Source organism: Phocoena phocoena, chromosome 13 (genome assembly GCF_963924675.1).
Source record: "Phocoena phocoena chromosome 13, mPhoPho1.1, whole genome shotgun sequence".
NCBI classification, from domain to species: domain Eukaryota; kingdom Metazoa; phylum Chordata; class Mammalia; order Artiodactyla; family Phocoenidae; genus Phocoena; species Phocoena phocoena.
The window spans coordinates 64,153,028-64,177,726 of NC_089231.1; the positions used below are offsets into that span (position 1 = coordinate 64,153,028).

The 24,699-nt window shown below is 56.2% G+C and overlaps 3 protein-coding genes across 3 annotated transcripts; all 3 read left to right on the plus strand.

Annotated features, from left to right (window-relative positions):
• The first annotated feature begins 508 nt into the window (after positions 1 to 508).
• Positions 509 to 11,142, plus strand: LRRC74B (leucine rich repeat containing 74B). Its single transcript, XM_065889490.1, is given in 13 exon segments — positions 509 to 722; positions 1,314 to 1,470; positions 1,842 to 1,969; positions 2,798 to 3,004; positions 6,133 to 6,163; positions 6,165 to 6,241; positions 7,443 to 7,514; positions 7,517 to 7,556; positions 8,584 to 8,612; positions 8,615 to 8,655; positions 10,206 to 10,301; positions 11,009 to 11,081; positions 11,084 to 11,142. Coding segments are annotated over 13 exon segments (1,224 nt in total).
• Positions 8,358 to 20,721, plus strand: LOC136133315 (tubulin alpha-3 chain). The gene is made up of 5 exons (XM_065890564.1): positions 8,358 to 8,366; positions 15,912 to 16,134; positions 16,664 to 16,812; positions 17,108 to 17,788; positions 20,425 to 20,721. The coding sequence occupies exons 2-5, from the start codon at positions 16,014 to 16,016 to the stop codon at positions 20,719 to 20,721; spliced, it is 1,248 nt and encodes a 415-aa protein (XP_065746636.1). The 5' UTR covers positions 8,358 to 8,366; positions 15,912 to 16,013.
• A 646-nt stretch (positions 20,722 to 21,367) lies between these two features.
• THAP7 (THAP domain containing 7) lies at positions 21,368 to 23,626 on the plus strand. Its single transcript, XM_065890011.1, has 5 exons — positions 21,368 to 21,402; positions 21,575 to 21,654; positions 21,972 to 22,127; positions 22,606 to 22,746; positions 22,946 to 23,626. The coding sequence occupies exons 2-5, from the start codon at positions 21,575 to 21,577 to the stop codon at positions 23,508 to 23,510; spliced, it is 942 nt and encodes a 313-aa protein (XP_065746083.1). The 5' UTR covers positions 21,368 to 21,402; the 3' UTR covers positions 23,511 to 23,626.
• Positions 23,627 to 24,699: the final 1,073 nt, after the last annotated feature.

The window sequence follows — 24,699 nt, forward strand, 5'->3', positions numbered from 1 at the left end:
GGTGGGATAGGTATTGTGAGAGGGCCAGCAGGAGCCCAGAGGAGGACAAGGAAAGCTTGCGGAAGAAGCAACCTCTGAACTGACACTTGCAGATCTTAAGTTCAACAAGAAGCATTGGGGAGGAATGTTCTCGGTGGAGGGAGCAACATATGCGACGCTAAAGCGTGTGAGAGCTGGGACTCAGAATGGGAGCGAGACCCTGGCTCCAGAGAGGAGTGGCCAGGCCCTGCAAGGTCCCCCAGCCTCCTCTGCGACGCCCCCGAGGAGCTGCCCCTCCCCCAGTCTCTGGAGTGGAAAGGGGGCGATGCTGGAGCCGCCTAGGGCGACGGGAAGACAAGCCCGCCACGCGCCAATCGGTCCTGGCTGCGAGCGGGTCAAGGTCAGCCCGGGGCTGCAGTGTTGTCCGCAGCAACCAACAACTCGGGGTCGCCTGGGCAACTGCCGCCCGGGAGGCTCTCTATTGGCTGCAGCGGACGCCTGTTCGCCATGAGTCGCATCCGATAGGTCGATGCACCGGAGGGTCCGCCCACATCCCCTGGCTGCGCTCCCGATGCAGCCCTCGCAGTCCCGGCCTCGGTGTCCGCGAGTGCAGAGTGGAAGTAACCATGAGGGGAAGGAAGAGGTGGAGGAAGGGGCGGCGGCGGCCGCTGGGCGTCCTGCAGGGGTCCCGGAGGCCCAGAAGGGTTCGGACGCGGATTCGAACTCCGACCAGGAGAAAGAAGGTGCCTACGGGTCGGGGGGCAGGCTGGGGCCAAGTAGGCAGGGGACCCTGTCCAGCAGGAGCGCATCCCTCCGTGGACACCTTCGGGGCAGCCGGCGGCCGCTCCAGCCCTGTGCCATCTCCGTAATGTTCCTGGAGGCATCAGGAGTTCCACGATTAGAACAGGCTTCCAGAATGATGTTAAGATGCAAAAATCCTGCCAAACAGTCTAAGAAGGGCTGTCCCACCCTGACATGGGATCAGGGCTGGGTTTTCCCAACCCTCAGGAGAAACTAAAGTAATGGATGTATAGAACTTAGAATTGCTTCAGCTTCCTTCCCCATAAAATGTTCATAAAGCGTATGTGGTCTGCAATCCAGCGGAAGACACAGCATGCACTTTGGTGTCAGACAGGCAGGGTAGGGCCAGGATCAGCTGCTATAAGCTGCATGACTTTGGGGAAAGGATTTGCATTCTCTGAGCCTCAATGTCCTTGTCTGTATGTGGGGGCAACAGTCCCTACTAGCAGGAGGAAATGCCTCTAGAAGGAAAACAAGGCTGCGTAGTGATGGAGGCAGGGGAGGGGTCCACATCCATCCCTGTCTCCTATCAGGCACCCATAAGCTTGGAGAACTGGGCAAGGACACCCTCTACCTGAGGTCTTGCTGGGCCCACAGCGTCCTGCCTGCTTCCTGCTTTCTGCACCAAGGGAGCACCCCAGAGCTCAACCTGCAGCACCGTGGCCTGGGGCCCCAGCTACCCCTGGAGGGATCCTGGGGCCAGGCTTGGAGGGCAAGGACCTGGGAGCAGCAGCCATGGGTGTGGTCCCTTCCTGAGCCCATCCACACACTCCTCGGCCTTGCTCTGTACCAGGCATGTCCCATCCCCCACAACGGGTGACAGATGGGATCGGGGCTATGACAAAGTTCAGTACAAGGGCTGGGGAGCCTGCAAGCGGCCCATAACTTGCTGGAGAGTCAGCGAAGCTCCTGGGTGGAGCCTATAAGGAGAAGCAGGTGTCCCTGGGCCTGTGGGAAGGGGAGGTCCTTCCAGCTGGAGGGCACTGAATGGGCTGAGCCCTGCAAACAGAGCCTGGGGCCCTCAGCTCTGGGAAGGGCTCAGGCCCTTCTCTGCCCCAGACTGCCCAGGCTCTGGCTTCTGTGTTGACCTCCAATCCCTACATCCAGCGGCTGGAACTTCGGGACAGTGGGCTCTGTGGGGCCGGCACGGAGGCCCTGGCAGGTGCTCTGAGCAAAAGCAGTATCTGTGGTAGGTGCCGTGCCTGGGACAGGGGGGCAGGCTACCCCCACACCGGGCCTTGTCACCCCCCGACCTGCCGGTGTTGCTGGGGGCAGAGCCTCATCACAGGGTGGGGAGGGTGGGGTGGAGTTAGACCCTCTGTGGTGCACCCAGTGCTGGACCCCTCCTCTACCCTCTTCTGCTAGCCAGCACCCCTGCATACGTCATCCTCCCAGTGCCTGAAGGCAGGTGGGAGAGTGCGGCACAGAGGGTCAGGGGCCGGGCAGTGCGGGAGGCAGGGTGCTGGAGTTTGTCAGGGCTGGATTCAAATGCCGCCTCTGCGGCAGGGTGACCCTGGGCAAGGAGCCAACCTTGCTGAGCCTGTTTCCAATCTGTGAAGTGGGCCCAACAATGCCACTTAGACCTTGGGTATGTGGGAAACATATGCTCAGTGGAGTGTCTGCTCACATATGAGCTCCACACACAGCCACCTGGGCTGTCACTGCCAGTCCCCGGAAATATGGCAGTGGGGGCTTCTGTGGGTGGGCTGTGTTATGCCACGCACAAATCATCAGCGGGGTGGCTGCATCTACATCGCAGACGTCCTCCACAGCCCCACAAAGTAGGTGGTTTTAGCCTCTTGACAAAACTCGTGGAGACATGGAGTGGGGGTTGAGGTCTGGGAAGCTGCCTGGGGCTGGAGGGGACCCAGCTGATGGGTGGCAGACTCACCATCCACCCCTGGACAGTCTGACTGCAAGGCCCCTCCTGCTGTGTCAGGCCTGGAAGGTGTGCGGGAGTGAGGAGGGTGATGCCTGGCTTTGGATCCCACCACTAAGGAGTGGTGCTGGCCCCCAGATGTGGACCTGTCGGAGAACCAGCTGGGAGCGGTGGGAGCCTGGGTTGTCTGTGCCGCCCTGGCGGTGAACCCGGCTGTGCAGAAGGCACAGCTGGCAGGGAATGGCCTGGAGGAGCAGGTGGCCCAGTACCTTGCTGAACTCCTGCTGGCCCACACAGGCCTGAAACCCCTGGACCTGAGCTATAACCAGCTGAATGACCAAGCAGGTAACATCCGGCCACTGGCCAGGGAGACCATGGTGGCACTCATGTCCATCTTCCTGGGGCAGGGTGGGTGGAGTAGGCAGGACCACTCTGAGCATCCATGCTGTGGATCCTGCTCCCCACCCATCCCCGTACAGAACTCTCGGCCCATTCCCCGAATGTCTTACTGCCCACCACTGCATATGCTGGGTGCTGACAGCCACTAGGGATCCAGCCATGAAGTATATTAAGTCCCTGCCCTCAAGGAACACACATTAACAAGATAACTCTCCATAATTATTGTGTTACAAAAGAAACAAACAGGGCTTGATTCTAGAAACGAATGTGGAGCCCCTCCCCGCTTTAGAGAGGTGACCACTCCGGAGGACTCTGTAAGGAGGAGATGTTTAAGCTGAAATGTGCAATGGGGGAGGAATCAGACATGGCAAGACCAGAGGGAGAGCATTTCAAGATGAGGAACTATTTCCCAGGCACACAGACACCAGTGTGACTGGGCTACTATGCCAGGAGAGAGGGTCCAGCTGTGGGATGGAGAGACAGCAGGGCCACAGAACTACAAATCATGGCAAAAGGCATGAGGATTTCATTCCGAGTGCTGTGGAAGACATCAGTGGAATTCCTTGATCTTACCACTTTTGTTCATGCCCCAGGGCCTTTGCATGGGCTGGCTGCTTTGCCAGGAACATGCAGTTCTACCTGCCTGTCCTCAACCACCCCAATTGATTTTAAGAATCACCTGGGACCCTGGGTTAGGAATACAGATTCCGTGGGCCTGGGCCTCCTGAACCTCTGTATCCTCTTGGGGGAGATGTGGGTGCATCTGCATTTTAAAAAGAGACCCAGGAGATTTGTCTGATCCAGAAAGTTCGGGGATCACTGTTCTGACTGCTTAGTATGAGTGGGGGTGGCACCAGCCTTGGCTTGGGCGAATCAGCCCTAGAGTTTAACCGCCAGAGAGACAGTCTGCCTTCTAAGAAAACTGTTGTGAAATCAGTGAAATTAAAAGAGAAACTCTCGGGCTTCCCTGGTGGCGCAGTGGTTGAGAGTCTGCCTGCCGATGCAGGAGACACGGGTTCGTGCCCCGGTCTGGGAGGATCCCACATGCCGCAGAGCAGCTGGGCCTGTGAGCCATGGCCGCTGAGCCTGCACGTCCGGAGCCTGTGCTCTGCAATGGGAGAGGCCATAGCAGTGAGAGGCCCGCGTACCGCAAAAAAAAAAAAAAGAGAAACTCTCCTTGGTGGTTCAGCGGTTAAGAATCCGCATGCCAATGCAGGGGACACGGGTTTGAGCCCTGGTCCAGGAAGATCCCACATGCCGCGGAGCAACTAAGCCCGTGTGCCACAACTACTGAGCCTGTGCTCTGGAGCCTGTGAGCCACAACTACTGAGCCCACTTGCCACAACTACTGAAGCCCATGTGCCTAGAGCCCATGCTCTGCAACAAGAGAAGCCACCGCAATGAGAAGCCTGCGCACTGCAAGGAAGAGTAGCCCCCACTTGCCACAACTACAGAAAGTCTGCATGCAGCAACGAAGACCCAACACAGCCACAAAAAAATTTTAAAAAAGGTAACTATAAAAACATTAGTTCAAAAAAAAAAAAAAGAGAGAAGCTTATTTAAGACTTTCAACAAACTAAGGGTAGGCGTCCCTCTGGGCTTGCACGGTCAGAGCGTTAGCACAGGAGAGGCAGTGAGGATGGAGGGGCTGGAAGGCAAGGCCCCACGAAGACTGCATGGCAGAGATGGGCTGTTTCCCCAAATGGGGATCTGTGGGAGGGACAGACTCCCTTAGGGGTCTCAGTCTCCCCACCTGACCCAAGGCAAGGGTGGCACCTACCTCATGGGTTGGCTGCAGGGGTCATGAAGAACAAGCATTGGAACTACAGGAGGCCAATTCATGCGTATAGAACTTTCTCACCCTCCAGCTGTTCAGCAATGTGGCGGACCACTGCCCTCCTCTCCCAGCCCTGGAGTGTCTGAGGAAGAGCAATGTACATGTCTGAGAACCTGCGGGTGTCATATCCAGGGCTGGGTGCAGGGTGTGAGCCCCCTTCTCTGGGAGGTTCCCTGGGAGGCAGCCCAGGGAGTCCTCACTGTCCTGCAGGGAGCTCTCCTAGGTGCTAACACTTCTGTGGAACTGGTGGCTGAGCCCTCTGCTCTGGGCATTTCTTCAAACCAGCCTGTGCTGGGTGCCGGCACCATGGACAGGGGTCAGATTCAGATCCCTCCAGGGGCTCCCAGGTGTGTGGGAGAGACAGGCCAGGCAGAGAGGTCTAACAGCCAGAGCCTGGAAGGATGGAAGCACAGTGGACATGGGGTCCACAGTGGCCCGGCCCAGCGGAACAGGCAAGGCTTCCTGGGTGAGGATGAGGAGCTCTTATCCAGGTGAAGAAAGGGATCAGCAGGTCCACACGGGGGGGCAGCTGGAGGCTGAGAACTGGGACCAGGTCAGACCAGCTAAGTGTTGACAGAGTGGAAAGCGGGGTGGGTGGGTAGGACTTCTGCCCATTTTATATGTAAAATATCTCTCAGCTTTCTTACCCACCCAGCCCTGCTCTTTCCTTTTCTACACCACTGCCTCCTCACTGCCACAGCTGTGCTGGCCCTGTCACCTCTTGTGTAGACAGTGGCACAAGCCATCCAACTGGTCCCCTGGCCTCTTGTCTCCGCCCCCTCCCACCCACCTTCTCACTTCTTAACGCATCTCTCGAGTGCCCGTCACTCCCACCTTCCTCCACTGGCTTACCTGGCCAGCCCAGCGCCAGGCCTGTGTGCATTTCCACAAGCACATCCGCTCCTCCCCAGATCCACTCTCCACGGTGCCTGCCCACGTGCACAGTGTGTCCCTCAATCTTCAAGGTTCTCTCTGCTTTCTTGACCCCCTAGGCAGGGTTGGCCCCCACTCTGTCCCCACACCTCCCTGTTGTGGTCTGTAATAGCTAACATCCCATTAACTTATATTTATAGCTTCTCCAATAAATGTGAATTCCTTGAGGGCAGGGCAGGCCCACGTGGGGTTCAACGCCCTGACGCTGGTGCGCAGCAGAGACCCCAGCCCACAGCGGGCATCGGTATCACTTTTTGAAGGAATGAACAGAGTGAATAAAAAGTCTGTCTTGGTGTTTCTGAAGGGGAGATGCTTGGACCAGCCCTGGCAGAAAACAGGACTCACTGAGCTTAACATAAGCTGGAATCACCTGCGAGGCCCAGGAACTGTAGCCTTCGCCAGGGGACTAGAGGTTATGAGGCCTCGCCCAGTAAGCCCCTCCGGCCTGTCCTTTGGGGGCAGGTCTCCCAGACGCCAGCCCCCCATCTTTTGCAGCTCTTCAGAAATGAGTCTTGGATCTTTTCAGCAGAGCTCAAAGAATGTGTTTTGTTTTGTTTTGTTTTTTGTGGTACGCAGGCCTCTCCCGTTGCAGAGCACAGGCTCCGGACACGCAGGCCCAGCGGCCATGGCTCACGGGCCCAGCCGCTCCGCGGCATGTGGGATCCTCCTGGACCGGGGCACGAACCCGTGTCCCCTGCATCGGCAGGCAGACTCTCAACCACTGCGCCACCAGGGAAGCTCTCAAAGAATGTTTTTTCAGGTGATTTTCATTTTCCTGGCTCTACTTAAGGACGACAACATGTGGTCTCCCTGTGCCCACTCTCATGTCACTAAGTGAGGCGTCCACAGCTGAATGTCACACACCTTCTGAGACATCACATACAGGCGGCCGGTGGGGACACTATGCAGTCCAGTGACACATGCTCACCGCTGGGCAGATGCAGATGCTTCCCTGAGATGACAGCCTTGCGCCCTGGGATCCCAGCACACACTCTCAAACACCCTGCCTGCTCCCTTGGGTCTTGTGGTTCGTAGGCCTTGGGAGTGGGCAGCACAGGCGCCTGTGATGCTTCTGGTGGCGGCTGCCTCTGTGGGATCCTCCTCAGGGAACAGCAGCCACTGCCTTGCCCTCTGACAGGGCTGACCTGGGGTCCTGCCCCACAAGGTGACAGATCAGGCTTTGTGTCCCCAGGGCACCCACGAGCTCCCACCCTCCTCCCCATCACATTTTCCTGGGTATGTTTCATCCAATAGCCCTTCACTGGGGTGCCCTCTGGGCCCTGGGCTGTGCTGTGCCTTGGGGGCCCTGCCCTTGAGAGGTCCCCACTCGGGGCGGGGGGAGCTTGATCACTGTGTCTCTGGGGCCTGCTACCCAAGGAAGATGGCCCAGTCCTGAGGCTCACTCGCATCCACACCCACCCTCTGTGCTTGCTTCTGGTCTTTCCACTCTGCCAGTCACCATCGTCCAAGCCCCAGGGCTCTCTTCTGGAACCTCTGTGGTCTTCTGTTCTCTGTCCACGCTCTTTGCTCCTCGGGCCTCCTGGGCTCGGAGGCTGGGGACTGGCTTCCTCCACCTTCACATGTGGTCCCATGGGGTTGCTGCTTTGCGTCCGTCAAACATCTTCCCGAAGGTCTTGGACATCTCGTATAATGGCTGTGGGGATCCGGGAGCCTCCGCGCTGGGGGAGGGCTCAAGACCAACAACATGTTGGAGGAGGTCTACATGAGGTGAGAGCACGGGGTGCCCCGCCCCTGCCTCCAGGCCCGCAGCCACCCAGGGACTGGGGCTTATCTTGCTGCTGTTTACCACTTCGTGCCCAAACCTGCCACACGCACTCATGGTGGGGCTGCAGCCACAGCCCAGCTCCATCCTTCTCACTCAAGTTCCTCCTTTGTAATTGGGACTCCTAACGTGTACTGTGAGGCCAGGGGCTGGGAAGTACAAACTAAGGCATCTTCAGCAGAGCCTGGTGCGGGGGTGGGTGGCGTGTGTGCTCCACACGAGTTTTCCTCCATTTCAGGAGGAGTGGTCTTCTTTGCCCAGCACACGGCTGCTGAAGGGGCCTGCCATGGGTGGGCTGCTCCTCCAGGCCCTGGCAGGGTCCCAGGCCTCTTGGGAAAACCAGAGCGGGAGCCACAGCCCAGAGGGAACGGAAGATGCCAGACAGGTCATGGGCTACTGCGGCTGAGTCTCACACCAGGGCTGCCGGAATGAGCTGGGCCTGCCTGCCATTGGCAGGGACATGTGCTCCATCCTGCCCACTTTTCCTCCTTATGGAAGGAGCCATGGCCAGAGGAGAGATGCTGAAATTCAAGGTCAAGCTGGGGTCTAAGTTAGAGGGACATGGGGCTGACTGTGGAAACAGAGTGGCCGAGAGCAGTGCTGAAGCCTGGAGTTTGTGCCCATCAGGAGTAGGAAGAGGTGGGGAGGGAGCTGGGTGGCTGTCATGGGGATAGAAATGGGGTGCCAGCTGGGGCAGGATGCGTGGGAGTACCTGCTGAGTGCTGAGGGCCAGGGAGCAGCAGCTGGTGCAGGAGGTGGGGGGAATAACACTCTAGGTGTGTTTGCTGGGCAATCTTGAACACCGAAGCCCTCTGATGAAGCTTTTACACACTGACCTGCCCAGGGCCCCTGGCGTGTGCGTGAAGCTGGACCTGGGGGCTGCACCAGCAGCTCCAGCCAAGACCCTGGGGGCAACCTGGCTCTGCACAGTTGTTTGCAAGGCAGTACCATGCACACGCCTTTCTGTTGCAGCAACAACCGCATCTCTGCAGTGGGAGCCCTGACCTGGGCCTGCACGTCAACCAGACACTGAGGATTCCTGCTGTGAGTGCTAGCCTGATGGGGAAGGCCCCGGCACAGACCTGCCTGTGCCTGTCCACACAGACCCTTCCCCCACTACATCTCCTCAGCCCAGTGGCAGTGGGTACATGGGTCCCAGAGCCCAGGTGGGGTAGGGGGCCCCCTGGCTTCCTCATGTGACCACTTCTTCCCCTTGTCATTCACTCACCCATCTCTGGCTTGACCCAAGAACTCCTTCAGACTCCTCCCCCTCCATCCTTCCCTCTCAGCTGCCCCTCCCCCTCAGCCCACTGGAGTTGTGCTCTGCTGAAGATGGCCAGGGCCACCTGGCTTCCCCTCACCTTACCCTGCTCTTCCCCTGGCTTTGCTGGAACCCAGGGGCCATCCAGGTATTCTGTCTCCAGTGGGGAGGGTGTGGCTGATCACTGAGAGCAGAGAACAGAGAAGGGAGGGAGGAGTAGGCCCACAAAGACCACTGTACCAGCAGCTCTGGGGGCATCCAGCCCTGCGTGGCCCTCTGCTGGCACAGGAGCCCCCAGCAGCACCCCCTTCCCCAGCCTGAGGCTCACTCCTCTCCTAGCTCCGGCTGAAACCCAGACCTCTCTCTAAGCTCTGGGTCCCCATTTCCAGCCACCTGCTGGACCATCCCCCAGATGGGAATAGGCACGTTGGATTCTGGGAGTCGAACCTGAACGTGTCGTCCCCCTGAAGGGCTGCCTCTAGGTGGGGGTTCCTTCCCACTGAGTCAGAAGCTGGGGGCTCGGCACAGACCTGCCTGGGGTCCAGTGCTGAACCCTCCCTTTCCACATCTTCCCTCCATCTCACCTCCTGAAGAACAGTGTGGGGAGGAGGGGGGAACGGGGCTGCCTGCTTCTCCTTCTCACCTCCTCCTGTTCACTGTCTTGGCCCTTCCTTCCCACCTGCTTCCAGGTGATCTTTCTACACCAGAAACATGCCCCTGCTTTAAATCTGTTGGGCACTCCCCTCTGGACAAATCCAAGCTTAGCGTGTCATTCACAGCATGTGGGCTCTGGGCTCTGCCAGCAGACCCCCCACCCCCCCGCCTTGAGGCACATCATTCTCAGCCCAAGCTGCTTGCAATTCTCCTACCACACAGTGCAATTTCTCAGCCCTGCTTTGATCCTGAGGCTCTTCTTACTGAAATGCCCAGCTCCACCCACCACACCTGTAAAGCTCAGCTCAGGGGTTTTATCCCCGCCCACCCTTTACCTCCCAGGGAGGGTTGGTGCACCCGGTCTCATGGCACTCTTCACATTATACTTTTATGTTTCCTTTCCTCTCCTCCCTGTACCGGTGAGCTCTTTAAGGGCAGGGTGTGTCTTGTGTATCTATGTCTTTGGCTCCCAGCACAGAGTGGGTGAAGGGTGGGGGCTCAGTCAGTGTCCACTCCCTTCCTTTCTTCCCCGACTCCAGTCTCACCATGGGCATCATGTCTGAGGGAGGTGCCTTCTGAGCTGAGGGAGCGGGGCCACCCAGAGCCACATCAACAAAGATGAGGGACCCCTCCCGCCTCCCTGGGCTCATCGTCTCTCACCTGTGTGTGTATTTCTCAGGTGTCCAGGAATCCCATGCGAAGTGAAGGCTGCTTTGGTGTTCTCAGGTCTGTCCAGGCTAATCCACTGTCTGCCCTAGAGCTGCTGGATTTTTCTGTAAGAACTTCCCATAAAACTCATCTCTGATCCTCCCAACAGCCCTAGGAGGTATAATTTCCCCCATTTTAGAGGAAAAAAAGTGGGGATTAGAGAAAGAGTGCCCAGTGCAGATACATGGTGTGGCCACATCCAAGTTCAACCTGGGTCATGATGCCACTCGGACTCGCCTCCCACTCCCGTGTGGGGTATCACGGTGGTCTCACCTCAGACCCCTGCCTGGGTTCTTCATTGGCCGAGAGAGAATAGGTGGCTTAGGGGCACAATGCTCACTGCTCACCAATGTTTGGATTTGCAGGTTCAGCTCTTGCAAGGTGGCCCCTCTCCCTGTCCAGTACTGGCTGCAGGTGCTGGAAGATTCACTTGGGGAACTGCACAGGAGATGAGAACCCCTTTTCACTCAATTTTGCCTTTTTAATATAGAAAAAATGTCACTCTTTTCTAAGGTGGTTAAACATTAAGGAGAGAATCCCCAAATACAAATTATGAAAAGCGTCTAGTCACAAATCACTGCTTATTCTACCTCTGATTTTTTTCAACCCAGGCCTGAGTCAAAGCCTTTCCAGAGATGTGTTTACAGCTTCAATCCTTCAGGCTTGGGACAACTAATGCCCTAATAAGCTTCTTTGATACCTTGGGTACATAAGTAAAACAGTCAAGTTCTCAGAAAGTGATAACGCACAGCCTTGTAATGGGTTTCTCCTCAGGATATCCATGTGAACAGAGAGTTTGATGACCTCACCAGCTCAGTGAAGGTCATTCTTCCAGGGCTTTACATAAAGCTGCCCACAGAGTGGAGTACAAAAAAGAATTCCTGCCCGTCTTCAGACCATCTCAATGACTATGTTGTATGGTTTCCTCATCTCTCCCATTGGCCACTTCAACTTTGAGATGCCTTTCAACACATGAGTCTGCACCGAGTCCCCATGTCAACTGGGTGGCAAGTCCTATGGAGCCGGCCTTCATAGTGACTCAGACACTGGTACTAATCGGGGCCTTCCTTTGCTCTCACTCATTCGTGTAACACGAACTTGTATTATATGTTGCACACTGAGCTGGGCATGGGGTCAAAGATGCCCAAACAAGACCCTGCCCTGGAGACCTTTGGACAAAATTAAAATATAAGGTGGTCTGCAACTGGCATTCTCAAAGTCAACTTGGGAGAAGGCAAATGGACACAGCTTTTTTGGAAGGCAATTCATCATCATGCACCAAGAGCCTTAAAACTGCCTGTCCTGCGATCCAAAGTTCTGACTAATCTGCTCCACAGAAATCACCAGAGATGCATGGAAAACCGGATGCCCAAAGATGCACATGCAAATGCTGTTTATGATATGAAAATTGAAAATAATCTAAATGCCCAATAACAGGGGATTGGTTTACTACAATTTGGAATTCTGTAAACATTAAAAGTCAAGTGTTCGAAGAACATTTAACAGTTTGTGAAAATGCACATGATTGATGTTAAGTGAGAAAATCAGGATAAAAAAATCACATGGTTTGTCTGGCAGCTCCTCAAAAGGTTAAACATAGAGTTGACCATATGACCCAGCAATTCCACTTCTAGAGAAATTAAAACACACAAAACATCTGAACCATCTGAACACAGATGTTCATAGCAGCATTGTTCATAATATTCACAAAATGCAAATACCCACCAACTGATGAGTGGATAAACAAAATGTGGTATACCTATACAATGGAGTATTATTTGGCAATAAAAAGGGATGAAATCTGGGGTGATGGAAATGTTCTAAAATTGATTAAGGTAATGGTTGCACAACTCCATTGACATACTAAAAGTATTTGAATTGTATACTTTAAACACGTGAATGGTATGGTATATGAACTGTGGCTCATAAAGTTGTTTAAGAGAAAAAGGAATGAGGGACTTCCCTGGCAGTCCAGCAGTTAAGACTCCAAGCTCCCAATGTAGGGGGCCCAGGTTCGATCCCTGGTTGGGGAACTAAGATCCTACATGCCGCATGGTGCCACCTGAAAAAAATAAAAAGAGAGAGAAAAAGTAATGAAGTCCTGACACATGTGACAACATGGATGAACCTTGAAAACATTATGCTAAGTGAAAGAAGTTAATCATAAAAGACCACATACTGTACTTCATTCATATGAAACGTCCAGAATAGACAAATATACAGAGACAGAAAGAAAATGACAGGTTGCCTAGGGCTGGGAGAGGGGAGGAATTGGGGATTGACAGCTAAAGGGTATGGGTTTCTTTGGGGGATAAAAATGTTCTAAAACTAATGGTGGTGGTGGTTGCACAACTCTGTGAATATACAAAAAAACCACTGAATTGTGTACCACCTTAAATGGGTGATGTCTGATATGTGGATTATATCTCAGGAAAGCTATTAGTAAATAAATAAATACATAAAATCATGTTGTTTGGCCCAAATTGTATGGATAACAAATGTATACATGTATATACATACTAGCAGGAAAAACAAACAAAACAACCCTGGTATATTAACAATGTTTGTCTCTAGGTTGTGGCTTTATAGATTTTATTTCCTTTCTGTTTTTCTGCATGTTCCACACTTTCTACTCTATAAATGTGTGTTACTTTTACAATCAGAAAAATTAATTGTACTTAAGAAATGGCGGGTGGCACAAGCTACAAGTCAGCTGCGCGCGCTACGGCCTGAAGGAGGGCACCCCCATCCCCAGGACGAGGCCCTAACGCCCTGAGACTGTGTTCGGAGCCGGGAGGTGACTGAAGGTAAAGGCCCCCGATCCCGCGGGATAAGCGCCCCTGAAGCCTGCTCTCCCCGCCCCACGCGGGGCCGCTCCGGACAGCGACCCTCAGGCCTCCAGAGCGGTGAGACAATCTCGCGGTTTGAGCGCGGGGGCGCCGGGACCGGACCAGAGGCGGGAGGACCCTCTCCTGCTTCCCCAGAAGACTCTGCCTTACTCCAGCCTGTCGTTACGCGACTGCCCGCGCCCTCAAGATAGGACACCGAGCGCTGCCCAGCCCGGCACCTCCCTCCCCTCCCCGCTCCGCCCTGCGGGCTCCCTGCGGCGGCCCCCCACACCCACCCCCGCCAGCGGACAACAGCCAGGTTCGGCTGCGTAGACAAGGTCAGGCCTCCTCGAAGCCGCCTAGCTGGCGTAGACAGAACAGGAAACCGAACACCACTCCCACCTGAAGGCCAAGATCTCGCGGGAACACCCACTTGCGCTCATCCTTCGGCGTCCTCGCAGCCTTCCCGCCAAATCCACGTCCAATCAGAACGCGCCACACTCTGGGGGTCGCGTGCTGACCAATAGGGAGCGGGATTCCAGACCTTGGCCCGCCCCATGGTGCTCCAGACCAATGGGCGTTGGCGGCGGCGCGTCCTAGGAGCGCGCGGCGCGGCAGCATCAGTTGGGCGGCTGCAGCTGTTGAGGTCGGAGTGCGGTGGTGGCGCTCACCATGGTACAGCCGGGCGGGCGGGAGGCCTGGAGGCCGTGTCCCGGGCAGATGGGTGGGGGCCGGGTCTGAAAGGATGCCAGAAGAGCCTCGTGTGGGCCTCCGCTCCCCGATCGCGCGGCCAGAGCAGAGGCTGAAAAGGAGAAACTGCGAAGGCGGCGTTCTCGGCCGTGGAGCCACAGTTCCCACGAGTAACAACGTCCGAGTCCGAGAGCCACAGCAGTCAGCTTGCCTCGGCACGTTGTCTCTGGGCTTAGGGGAGGCGGGCAGTCCAGGCTGCAGTGGTCGGGCTGCCCGGTGCATGGACTGTGGGCACAGCGGGCAGGGCCGGCCTCCGGGGGTTGCGGGGGGCCGTGCTGGGGAAGGAGGTCATCTGCTGAGAAGGGGACACAGGACTTGGTCTGGAGGAACTTTCAGAGAGGAAATAGAGCCGAGTATAGAAATGTAAACAAACTTCAGCAATCCAGGCAAGGTCGGCAGTGCGCTCGCTTTCTGTTGACAGCGAGGAATGACATCCCCGAGCACTGCAATTCCTTTCACTGTTAGACAGTCAGATGGACGTGGCCTTACAAACCACGGAGCTCCCCAGCCGCATTTTGTAAATGAAGACATTGGGGTATTTCTTCGGATCACAGAGCTGGCTCTGATCACACTGGGGCTGAGAGAGTAGAAGGACACAACAGGCATCCTGTGAAATACAGTGGATCTGAATTCAAAGCGAATAGTGTGCATTTGAAAATGGTGCGGTTGGGCTTCCCTGTTGGCGCAGTGGTTGAGAGTCCGCCTGCCGATGCAGGGGACGCAGGTTCGTGCCCCGGTCCGGGAGGATCCCGCATGCAGCGGGGCGGCTGGGCCCGTGGGCCGTGGCCGCTGCGCCTGCGCGTCCGGAGCCTGTGCTCCGCAACGGGAGAGGCCACGGCGATGAGAGGCCCGCGTACGGAGAAAAAAAAAAAAAACAGAAAATGGTGCGGTTGGGTGGATTTCAAAGGACTTCCGGGGTGCCGATGGAGTCCTCCTCTGGGGAAGTGATTTCGTTGTCATTGGAGATCTTTCCCAAACCGAATGCTTCCCTCTGGGATGATGTTCGGGGATTGCTGCATCAAGCTGGTCTCTCCTGCTCTGAGATTTGGTGCTTGTATAATAGAAAACAGGACTGTATGTAAGTCAGAATTTAGTGTGGGTGGCACACCTCAAATTTCATGTGATCACGTCTGTGTATTTGTAAGGATGATGTGTCTAAAATCAGACATGTGATTAGGGACTAGAGTTAAATTCCCGGCAGGAAAGAAACGGTACATTCAAAATAGATACTCACAGGACAATCTTTAAGAAGATACTATTTATAAAGATACGGGCAGGGTTTAAGGAAACCACCAAAGGATAGTGCAGTATCCCAGCACTTGTGCCATCTGGGAGCCATTAACTCCTAGGCTGGAAGAGGTGAGGGGATGGAGTGCTTATGAGAAGCTCAGAGGGTAGGTTTATGACAAGCGCTGACTGCTGACACTCTGTGCCCTTGTAAAGGAACTCAAGCGACCCAAGGCAGCCCGGCAGGGAGGGAGCCAGGGTCAAGCACCCCGACCACTCCTTCCTCTAACCTCCAGCTCTTGCTGGTGCCTGACATTGGCTAAAGCAACCAAAAGCCAGGGGGCACAGTCCACATGGGTCAGTCTCCTTGAGCACAGAGCTGGACAGAGAACAGAGGCTAGACCTAGAGGGGCAGATGAAACACACACAGTGACCACCCATGCTTGGGCCACGGTGGCCTCTGTCCCAGTCCACTTTTCCTTTCCCAACTCAATTACCACTTAACCTTATCATTTGGTCAGAACACAATAAAAACTGCTATATTCTTCAGAGAATTACCGTGACTAGCCATAACATGGAGTTTATTATTGACATTATACAGCTTGCAAAATTTTAAATAACCGAATTTTTGTATAGTAGCAAACACTTAGGTTCTGGGGCTAATTCTGGCATTCACTATCAGCTAGATGGTTCAGGGCAAGCCAGTTTTCACAGGGATAAAAGGGTCACATAAGCCTCTGGAAAAGAAAATAAGGTATGAGAAAGCCCCAGACACTCTGAAGCACATACAAACATTTAATTATATTTTGCCTGCCACACAGTAATGGCTGCCTTCAAGACAAGGGGCCTCACATGTATATTCTGGTTCCCAGCGTGAGTGCATCTCTATCCACGTGGGACAGGCGGGGGTCCAGATCGGCAATGCCTGCTGGGAGCTCTACTGCCTTGAACATGGAATTCAGCCCGACGGCCAGATGCCAAGCGACAAAACCATCGGCGGTGGGGATGACTCGTTCAACACGTTCTTCAGTGAGACCGGGGCTGGCAAGCATGTGCCCAGAGCCGTGTTCGTGGACCTGGAGCCCACCGTGGTCGGTAGGTAACCTTAGAAGGGGAAGCACAGAACCTTTGCTGGGTTCCTCCAGATCAGAAGCCTGAGGTAGTTTCCAAGGGGAGCTGCCAGGAGAGAGCACCTTTCAGTGGCGGCCACCCAGGAGAGAACAGAATGTCACCTTAGAGCCCGTGAGACCCAGGCCACAGAGGGCGCCCGGCAAAAGTCACGCTGATGTCTAGTATGTCAGGGCCATTTCAGCAACACCCCGGGTGTAGCTGTGGGTGTGAACAAAACATGCACGCGCAGAACCGCCTGTGCGGTGTGAGCATTCCCTCGCCTTTGGGAACTGGCCACACTGGCATTTGTTCCTCGGGTTGACTGGACCTTCCCGGAGCCATAAACAGCAGATGAGGCATGTGTATCACACGGAGACCTTTTCTGTGAGACGCTGACGCTGCTGGCCTGCGAGGCGCAGCACATGCCTGTAGAATTGAAGGTTTCCCCGGACCTGGCCATCCCGGTGAGTCAGCGACCGTCCTTAGAGTCTCGGGCACGCTGTCCTCTCTGCAGATGAAGTGCGCACGGGGACCTACAGGCAGCTCTTCCACCCGGAGCAGCTGATCACCGGGAAGGAGGACGCGGCCAATAACTACGCCAGAGGCCATTACACCATCGGCAAGGAGATCGTCGATCTGGTCCTGGACCGGATCCGCAAACTGGTGAGAAGGGCCCTGGGAAGGCCTCCGGCACAGGAGGGGAGGCCCGGGATCTCCCCGGGACATCACTTTGGCAAAACCCAGCAGAACCATGAGTGCAGGGTCTTCCTTTCCGGTGTGGCCGCAGTGCGTCCACGTCTGTAACTGCTAAGTGTGATGCGTGTTCCCTGTGGATGGGTTGAACCCGTATAGTGAACCTGCAGAGGAAGAGTGTGCCGTGACCGGGGCCTGTGGGGGCCCGTGGGGGTGGTGGCACGGCTCATGCGGGCGTGGCCTCACGGCCTCTGCTCTCCCGCAGGCGGACCTGTGCACGGGCCTGCAGGGCTTCCTCATCTTCCACAGCTTCGGGGGCGGCACCGGCTCGGGCTTTGCGTCTCTGCTCATGGAGCGGCTCTCGGTGGACTACGGCAAGAAGTCCAAGCTGGAGTTCGCCATCTACCCGGCCCCCCAGGTGTCTACAGCTGTGGTGGAGCCCTACAACTCCATCCTGACCACGCACACGACCCTGGAGCACTCGGACTGTGCCTTCATGGTGGACAACGAGGCCATCTATGACATCTGCCGGCGCAACCTGGACATCGAGCGGCCCACGTACACCAACCTTAACCGTCTGATCGGGCAGATCGTGTCCTCCATCACGGCCTCCCTGCGCTTTGACGGTGCCCTCAACGTGGACCTGACGGAGTTCCAGACCAACCTGGTGCCCTACCCCCGCATCCACTTCCCCCTGGCCACGTACGCCCCAGTCATCTCGGCCGAGAAGGCCTACCATGAGCAGCTGTCCGTGGCCGAGATCACCAACGCCTGCTTCGAGCCGGCCAACCAGATGGTCAAGTGTGACCCTCGTCACGGCAAGTACATGGCCTGCTGCATGCTGTACAGGGGGGACGTGGTCCCCAAAGACGTCAATGCGGCCATCGCCACCATTAAGACCAAGCGCACCATCCAGTTTGTGGATTGGTGCCCGACTGGGTTCAAGGTAGGCTGGGCAGTAACGCGTGTTCACCTTCCCGCCCACCGCAGATCCTGGGACGGGTGCTGCCCCTTTGTGAAGGGTACCCTGTTCCAGGGCACCTGCACAGCAGGGAGAACAAGTTTAGTAATTAATTTGCTAGGTGCCTTGATCTTTAGCAAGGACTTTATGTACCCTTATTTCTTACAACCAACCTGTAACACTCATGGGCTACTACTACTACTATCTTACAGTTTAGAGACTGAGGCTGAGACAGCTTTTAGTATCTAACAGCCTCAGGGGCAGCGAGCAATGGAGGGAGCTTTCAGGGACGTCTGACTGCAGCATGTCTGTCCTCCACATTTTCCCACTCTTGCTCAAGAAGCCTGTCAGGGTCTATGGTATCATTTTGTGTTAGAAATCATGGTTTTTAGATTTCACATTACTTCAGTCACCAGTTGTCACTGCATTTTAGGTAACATTTATGTTTTTGTAGACAGAATTTTAAATTCATTATGCAGTGTTTTCTGTGGGGCCAAGGGTGGTTCACTGCTGTTACTCCAAACCAGACTCGGAACACTGCCTCGCACACAATATCACACTGATAATTAGGTGGCTCCTTCAACCGTGTTTAGTGTCACGATGAAACGTCTACCCAGAGAAAAGCAACATGTATCTGGAAGCCAAGTAACATGTTAGACCTATTGTGATCACCAGGCTAAGTGCCTCGCCACACCTGGGATCCTTAACTCTGCCCCCTCTTCTTCATTAAAAGTCCTTGTTCACAATTGATCTTCCACATTAGAAAAAGTGCTAGATCCTGCACTCGTGAGCCCTGATGAGTTCCTGAGGTGTTTGGGGAGTTGCACGTTCCAGGGTCATTGCAGATTGAAAATGAAGAGAAGTAGAAGCAATATGTGTCATCGTATTGTCATTTGGAAAGGCCAGAGCTTGCCTCTGACTACAGACAATTGTTGCACCCACCTGGCCTCTGTCAGCCCCACTTCAAGACACCCTGGCACAGACCATCTCCGAGGGTGTAAGACCGACAGATGCAAAGTGACTCACAGAAAAGAGTAAAGTCTATAACAGGTTTCACCAATCTGGAAATATTAATTACACCTTCCGTAAGAGGTTTGCAGACCTCAGAGGTTATAGGTGGGGGTTGAAACCTTCCATTCTTGACTTCTCCTTTCAGTCACCTCACCATGATCTTCAGAAGGCAAGGACATCCAAGGCAGCCGCAGCTGGGTAGCACTTTGGGGGGTGCTGTGCCCTCTGCCCAGGCTTTCCCTCCTGGCTGAGTCTCTGTGAGCCAGTGGGGAGGCCGGTCTTGTGGGGAGGTACAGGAAGTCACAGCTTCTGTCCCCACAGAGGATAGTTCTCCCTCAGATGGAGCATGTTGAATTCTCATTGCTCTAAGTTCCTTTTTGTCAGTCTGAGTGTGATTTCACCATATGTTCTTTAATAACCATTTGCTCAGGGGCGCACTATTGTCAAGAAGTCTTTCCCATATTTATGTTTAGTTTTTTCATTATAAATGTGTGTATGTGGCAAAATATTAAAATGACGCAGAAGGCTGAAAAGCTGAAGTCCTCTTCCCCTTCCAGAGCTTTGTCCCTCAAGAGATAGTCTGTGCATATTCACATTACACCTCTTGTTATACGGGTGACGTTGACAGAAAGGAGCCAGCGACATGGGCAAAGAACATTCTTTAAAGGTAGGTGACAGACTCCACTCATGCCGAAGAGAAACGGAAGCTGGCAGCACTCCCACTTGGAGGGGCTGGCTGGCCTGACCTTAGTGCTGTGTGAGAGCACCCCGCTATCAAGTCAGAACCCCCTGTGCCCTTCCCCCTGCTCATCCCAGCTCTTCTGGAGACTGGCTGTGTCCAGCTGCTGCTGACTGCTAGCTGCTCACTAGGGCAGGGAGGGGTCACAGCGTCAGCCCTCTCCCCGTTGTTTGTCCTCCTCCAGCATGATATTCCCTGAGCTGTCAAAGACTCTAGCTGGTGTTTAATACTCTACAGGTATTTTTAAGCATAAATCGAATTAAAGTTGCTTTTCTTTTTAGCAAGTATACAGTATACCTTGGACATATTTATATGCCGGGACAGATTTCTCATTCTTTTCTATGATCATACAGTGTTCTACTGTAGGGAGTGTATGATAATTTAACTAGTTTCCACAAAGGACATTTGTTTCCAGTTTTGCCATTTCAGATGGCGCTTCACAAAGTGAAAATATGAAGTCAACGGATATTAGATGTTGGCATATATTGGTACAAAACAAAGTACCAATTCCTACAGGGCATAATTTAAACTGGGTCCACGGCCCCCGTTTTTAAAAATAACCTACAGGGCTTCCCTGGTGGCGCAGTGGTTGAGAGTCCGCCTGCCGATGCAGGGGACACGGGTTCGTGCCCCGGTCCGGGAAGATCCCACATGCCGCGGAGCGGCTGGGCCCGTGAGCCATGGCCGCTGAGCCTGCGCGTCCGGAGTCTATGCTCCGCAACGGGAGAGGCCACAGCAGTGAGAGGCCCGCGTACCGCAAAAAAACCCCACAAAAAACAACCTACCTACAATTTCTGAGGCCACAGTATAAACTTCACCATGAAAAATAAATAAATAAAATAAACTTCACCATGTTCCCCTTCTCTGGCAGGTGGGCATCAACTACCAGCCCCCCACGGTGGTCCCAGGGGGAGACCTGGCCAAGGTGCAGCGGGCCGTGTGCATGCTGAGCAACACCACGGCCATCGCCGAGGCCTGGGCCCGCCTGGACCACAAGTTCGACCTCATGTACGCCAAGCGCGCCTTTGTGCACTGGTACGTGGGGGAGGGCATGGAGGAGGGCGAGTTCTCGGAGGCCCGGGAGGACCTGGCAGCGCTGGAGAAAGATTACGAAGAGGTGGGCGTGGACTCGGTGGAAGCAGAGGCCGAGGAAGGGGAAGAGTACTGAATGCGAGGGCGCGGCTATAGGCCCCCTGTCGCCCGACTGTCACATTACAGATGTGTTTACCTATTAAAGTTTCTGTATTGAGCACAGTCTGCCCTGTGCTGCACTTCGACCAAATTCCCACGCCAGATACTTTCCTTTTCCAAGTGAATTTCTAGGGAAACTATGTTACTCCCGAACAGAAAAGATGCAGCAGGTCCGTACGTCTGTCTCGCTACACAGAGCAGTCAACTGCCGCGTTACCCCCGGAAAAAGGCTTCAGTGACGGGCGGAGAACCGGGAAGCGCTCTCCGCCTAAACAACTGGAGTCCTTCGCGCCGGCCAAGGCGCTCCTCGTGGGCCGGTTCTGGTCGTCGGAGTCGCGGGCCAGACGCGTTTGCCCCGCCCCGCACGAACACACTCCCGCGCCCCACCCCCGGAGGGACCTGGAACCTCCCGCCCGGCCCAGAAGAGGAACCTCTCCCGCAGGAAGCGTGCGCGCCAGCTCCGCCGGGCTCGTTCCCGTCGTAGGCGGTTCCCGACCCGGGCGGTGTGCGAGATCCCCGCGACCACTCCCTGGGCTCACTCTGCAGTTTCCGGGACCCGCCCCTCGGCGAACGCCGCGCACTTCCGCGTTTCTATGGTACTGACTTCCGCCGCGAGCCAAACCTCGCGATACTTCGGCGGCGCAGCAATGGCGAGACCGTGAGTGCCGCAAGCGGGAGTCTGGAGAACAGGCTGGGACGGGGTTCGGGCGAGATCGAGCCGGGGAAGACCCGCCACTCGGGGGCCGCTTGCAGCGGGGTGGCAGCCAGGGGCGCGAAGCCCCTCCCGGCCCCGACAGCCGCCCGCGACCGAGCTCCCGCCTCTTCCCCAGATGCCGCGTCACTGCTCCGCCGCCGGCTGCTGCACACGGGACACGCGCGAGACGCGCAACCGCGGCATCTCTTTCCACAGGTCAGCGCGCGTGCGCGCCGGCGCGCGGAGGGTCCCCTACGCATGCGCCCGTCCTGCCGCCTCGCGGAGCCACTGCGCACGCGCTTCTGTGGTCGGGGCGGGGCTTGAGTGGGAGGCTGGGTGGGGGAGGAGGGGCGGTCCGCCAGCCCGGGCCTGGTGCTTCGAGTCTCACCTACGTGATGATGTTCAGCGAGTCTCTTTTCTTCTGGAGGCCTCAGCTTCCTTGTCTGTGCGCAGGCAGTGTCAGCGCGAGGTCTGGGGGCGGCATGAGCGGGGCCGGCGTTTCCCGTCGGGCTCACGGGCTTGTGGCCCCGCAGGCTCCCCAAGAAGGACAATCCAAGGCGGGGCTTGTGGCTGGCCAACTGCCAGCGGCTGGACCCCAGCGGCCAGGGCCTGTGGGACCCGGCGTCCGAGTACATCTACTTCTGCTCCAAGCACTTCGAGGAGAATTGCTTTGAACTGGTGGGAATCAGGTGAGCCTCCTGGCAGCTGGCAGTGGACAGGGCCTGGGCAGTGGGGTGGCAGCCGGCCGGTGGGGGGGTCCCCGGAGCAGCAGCCCTGGTTTCTCCAGCTGGGAACCTCAGCTTCCTCTCCCGACAGACCAGGGCAGTGAGACCCACCCCCTAGGGATCACTGTGCCAGAGCGCACTCCCTGCAACCCCAGCCCTCCCTACAAGTGCACAAACGGAATCAGTTCTTTTGGCTGGGCTACCCTGTTCTGGTGGAGCCTTTCCACACTCTTTAACTCTGAGGAGTTTTGCATGGAAGAGATTGGTGGGGGCCTTAACTTGGCATTCCCCAGACTCATTGTTGGCAGGGTGCCTCCCACCTCCCACAGAGCTAACCCAGCAGCTTGCTGGAGTGCTGGAGGGCCTGCTGGCTCCATGCCCTGCGGGTCGGCTTGGGCGGCAGGGATTTGTTCCACCTCATCCAGACCGCTCTCCCTCGCAGTGGGTATCACAGGCTGAAGGAGGGAGCAGTTCCGACGATATTTGAGTCTTTTTCCAAGTTGCGTCGAACAACCAAGACCAAGGGGCACAGTTACCCCCCTAGCCCCCCTGACGTCAGCCGACTCCGGCGATGCAGGAAGCGGTACGTGCTGCAGCGGAGGGGGAGGTGCCCCACTGCACCCCAGGTCTGAGGGACTGGGCTTTAGGGTGCCTGACAGCAGCCTTGCTGGACAGGGTTCTGAGCCCATGGAGTGGGTTCAGGGATGGGGGTTAGATGACCTGGTGAAATGGGGTCGGCGAGCCCTGAGCCTGGCCTGTCAGTCTCTCTCTCTTCCCCCCAGCTGCTCTGAGGGCCAAGGGCCCACAACTCCATTTTGCCCACCTCCACCTGCTGACATCACCTGCTTTCCTGTGGAAGAGGCCTCAGCACCTGCTGCCTTGCCTGCCTCCCCCACCGGGAGGCTGGAGCCTGGCCTCAGCAGCCCCTTCTCAGACCTCCTGGGGCCCCTGGGTGCCCAGGCAGATGAAGCAGGCTGCAGCACCCAGCCTTCACCTGAGCGGGAGCCAGAGCGACAGCCATCTCCACTGGAGCCGAGGCCCATCTCACCCTCAGCCTACATGCTGCGCCTCCCGCCGCCCGCCGGAGCCTACATCCAGAATGAGCACAGCTACCAGGTGGGCAGCGCCCTGCTCTGGAAGCGGCGGGCTGAGGCTGCACTCGATGCCCTGGACAAGGCCCAGCGCCAGCTGCAGGCCTGCAAGCGGCGGGAGCAGCGGCTGCGGCTGCGGCTGACCAAGCTGCAGCAGGAGCGGGCACGGGAGAAGCGGGCACAGGCCGATGCCCGCCAGACTCTGAAGGAGCACGTGCAGGACTTTGCCATGCAGCTGAGCAGCAGCATGGCCTGAGTGAGGGCCGCCCAGCAGGGCTTCAGCCTCTTTCTCCCTCAGTATCCACCTTGAGAGGATCTGATCTTAGCTGCGTCCACCAGCCCTGCCAGGTGCCATAATAAAGTGGATTCTAGAAAGAAGCGCTGCTCTCTGGCTCAGCTGGGGGCTGGGGCCCTTCCCCTGGGTACCAGGCCCGTTTCCCCAGATTGGCTGTAGCGCCCAGAGGGCTCAGGCCCTGTAGTCCAAGCCCTTGGCTGTGGAGAGCAGAAAGCCCTCACTGTACAGCTCTGTGTCCGTGTACTGTACAGGGCTCTCTGAGGGGTCGTGTGAGTAGAGGTTCGGGGGCAATACTGGGCACCCTTTCCTTGGTACCTGAAACAGCCTTGACTTAGCCAGCTGGTCTCTGAAGACACCCATGAAACCCAGGCCAGGCTCAGTTCTTTTTCAGGGAAACAACAGGCTTCCGTCCCCAGATCCAATCTGCCCAGCAGTCAGACCTGGCATGAGCTCCAGCTGCTGGTCAGGCCCCCACTCACCACCAGGCCTGTCCCATCTGAAAAACGGACAAGAAAGGCGATTACTGACCTGGGGTTGCTATGCTTGGCAAGTAGTGAGGGCCCCACAGTGACCATTCTGATCCCCAGAGGTCTGGGATGAGGCATGTGGGGAGCAGAGGGCCAGGCACTTGGGCATCAGTCCTGGTGTCGCCTGTCTTCATTTTCCTTCAGTTCAGCTGGAACGTGGCAGGCCTCCCTGCATCTGTGATCAGCAGCTCCGTGTGTGAGGCACTTAACCACACACTTGATCTCCCTGCTGGGCCTCAGCTACAGCAGCCCCAAGAGCACCGCTGAATCCTTTCTAGTCCTGGAAAAGGCCACACTGTGTTGTGTGGTTTGCTTTGTGGGGCCCTTGGAGTGAAACTTCGTTTATTCACGTTACGCACAGTCAAATGGCCATTACAGGAGGCAGACGCAGAGAGCAGGGTCACAGGTGGTTCCCAAGCCTGCGGGCCGGCCGAGGTGCACCTTGCACAGGCCATTTCCTAGCTTGCTGGGCCTACAGGTGAGCACCCCTTGCCCAAGAATGTCCACCTGGGGCTTCTCAGCAAGGCCTGAGGAGTGGCAGATGCTGCGATTACGTGGGGCACAACTAGAGGCAGGAAACGAGCTCTAAGGCTCAGAAGAGAGAGACTGTGTTTCCCCCAAAG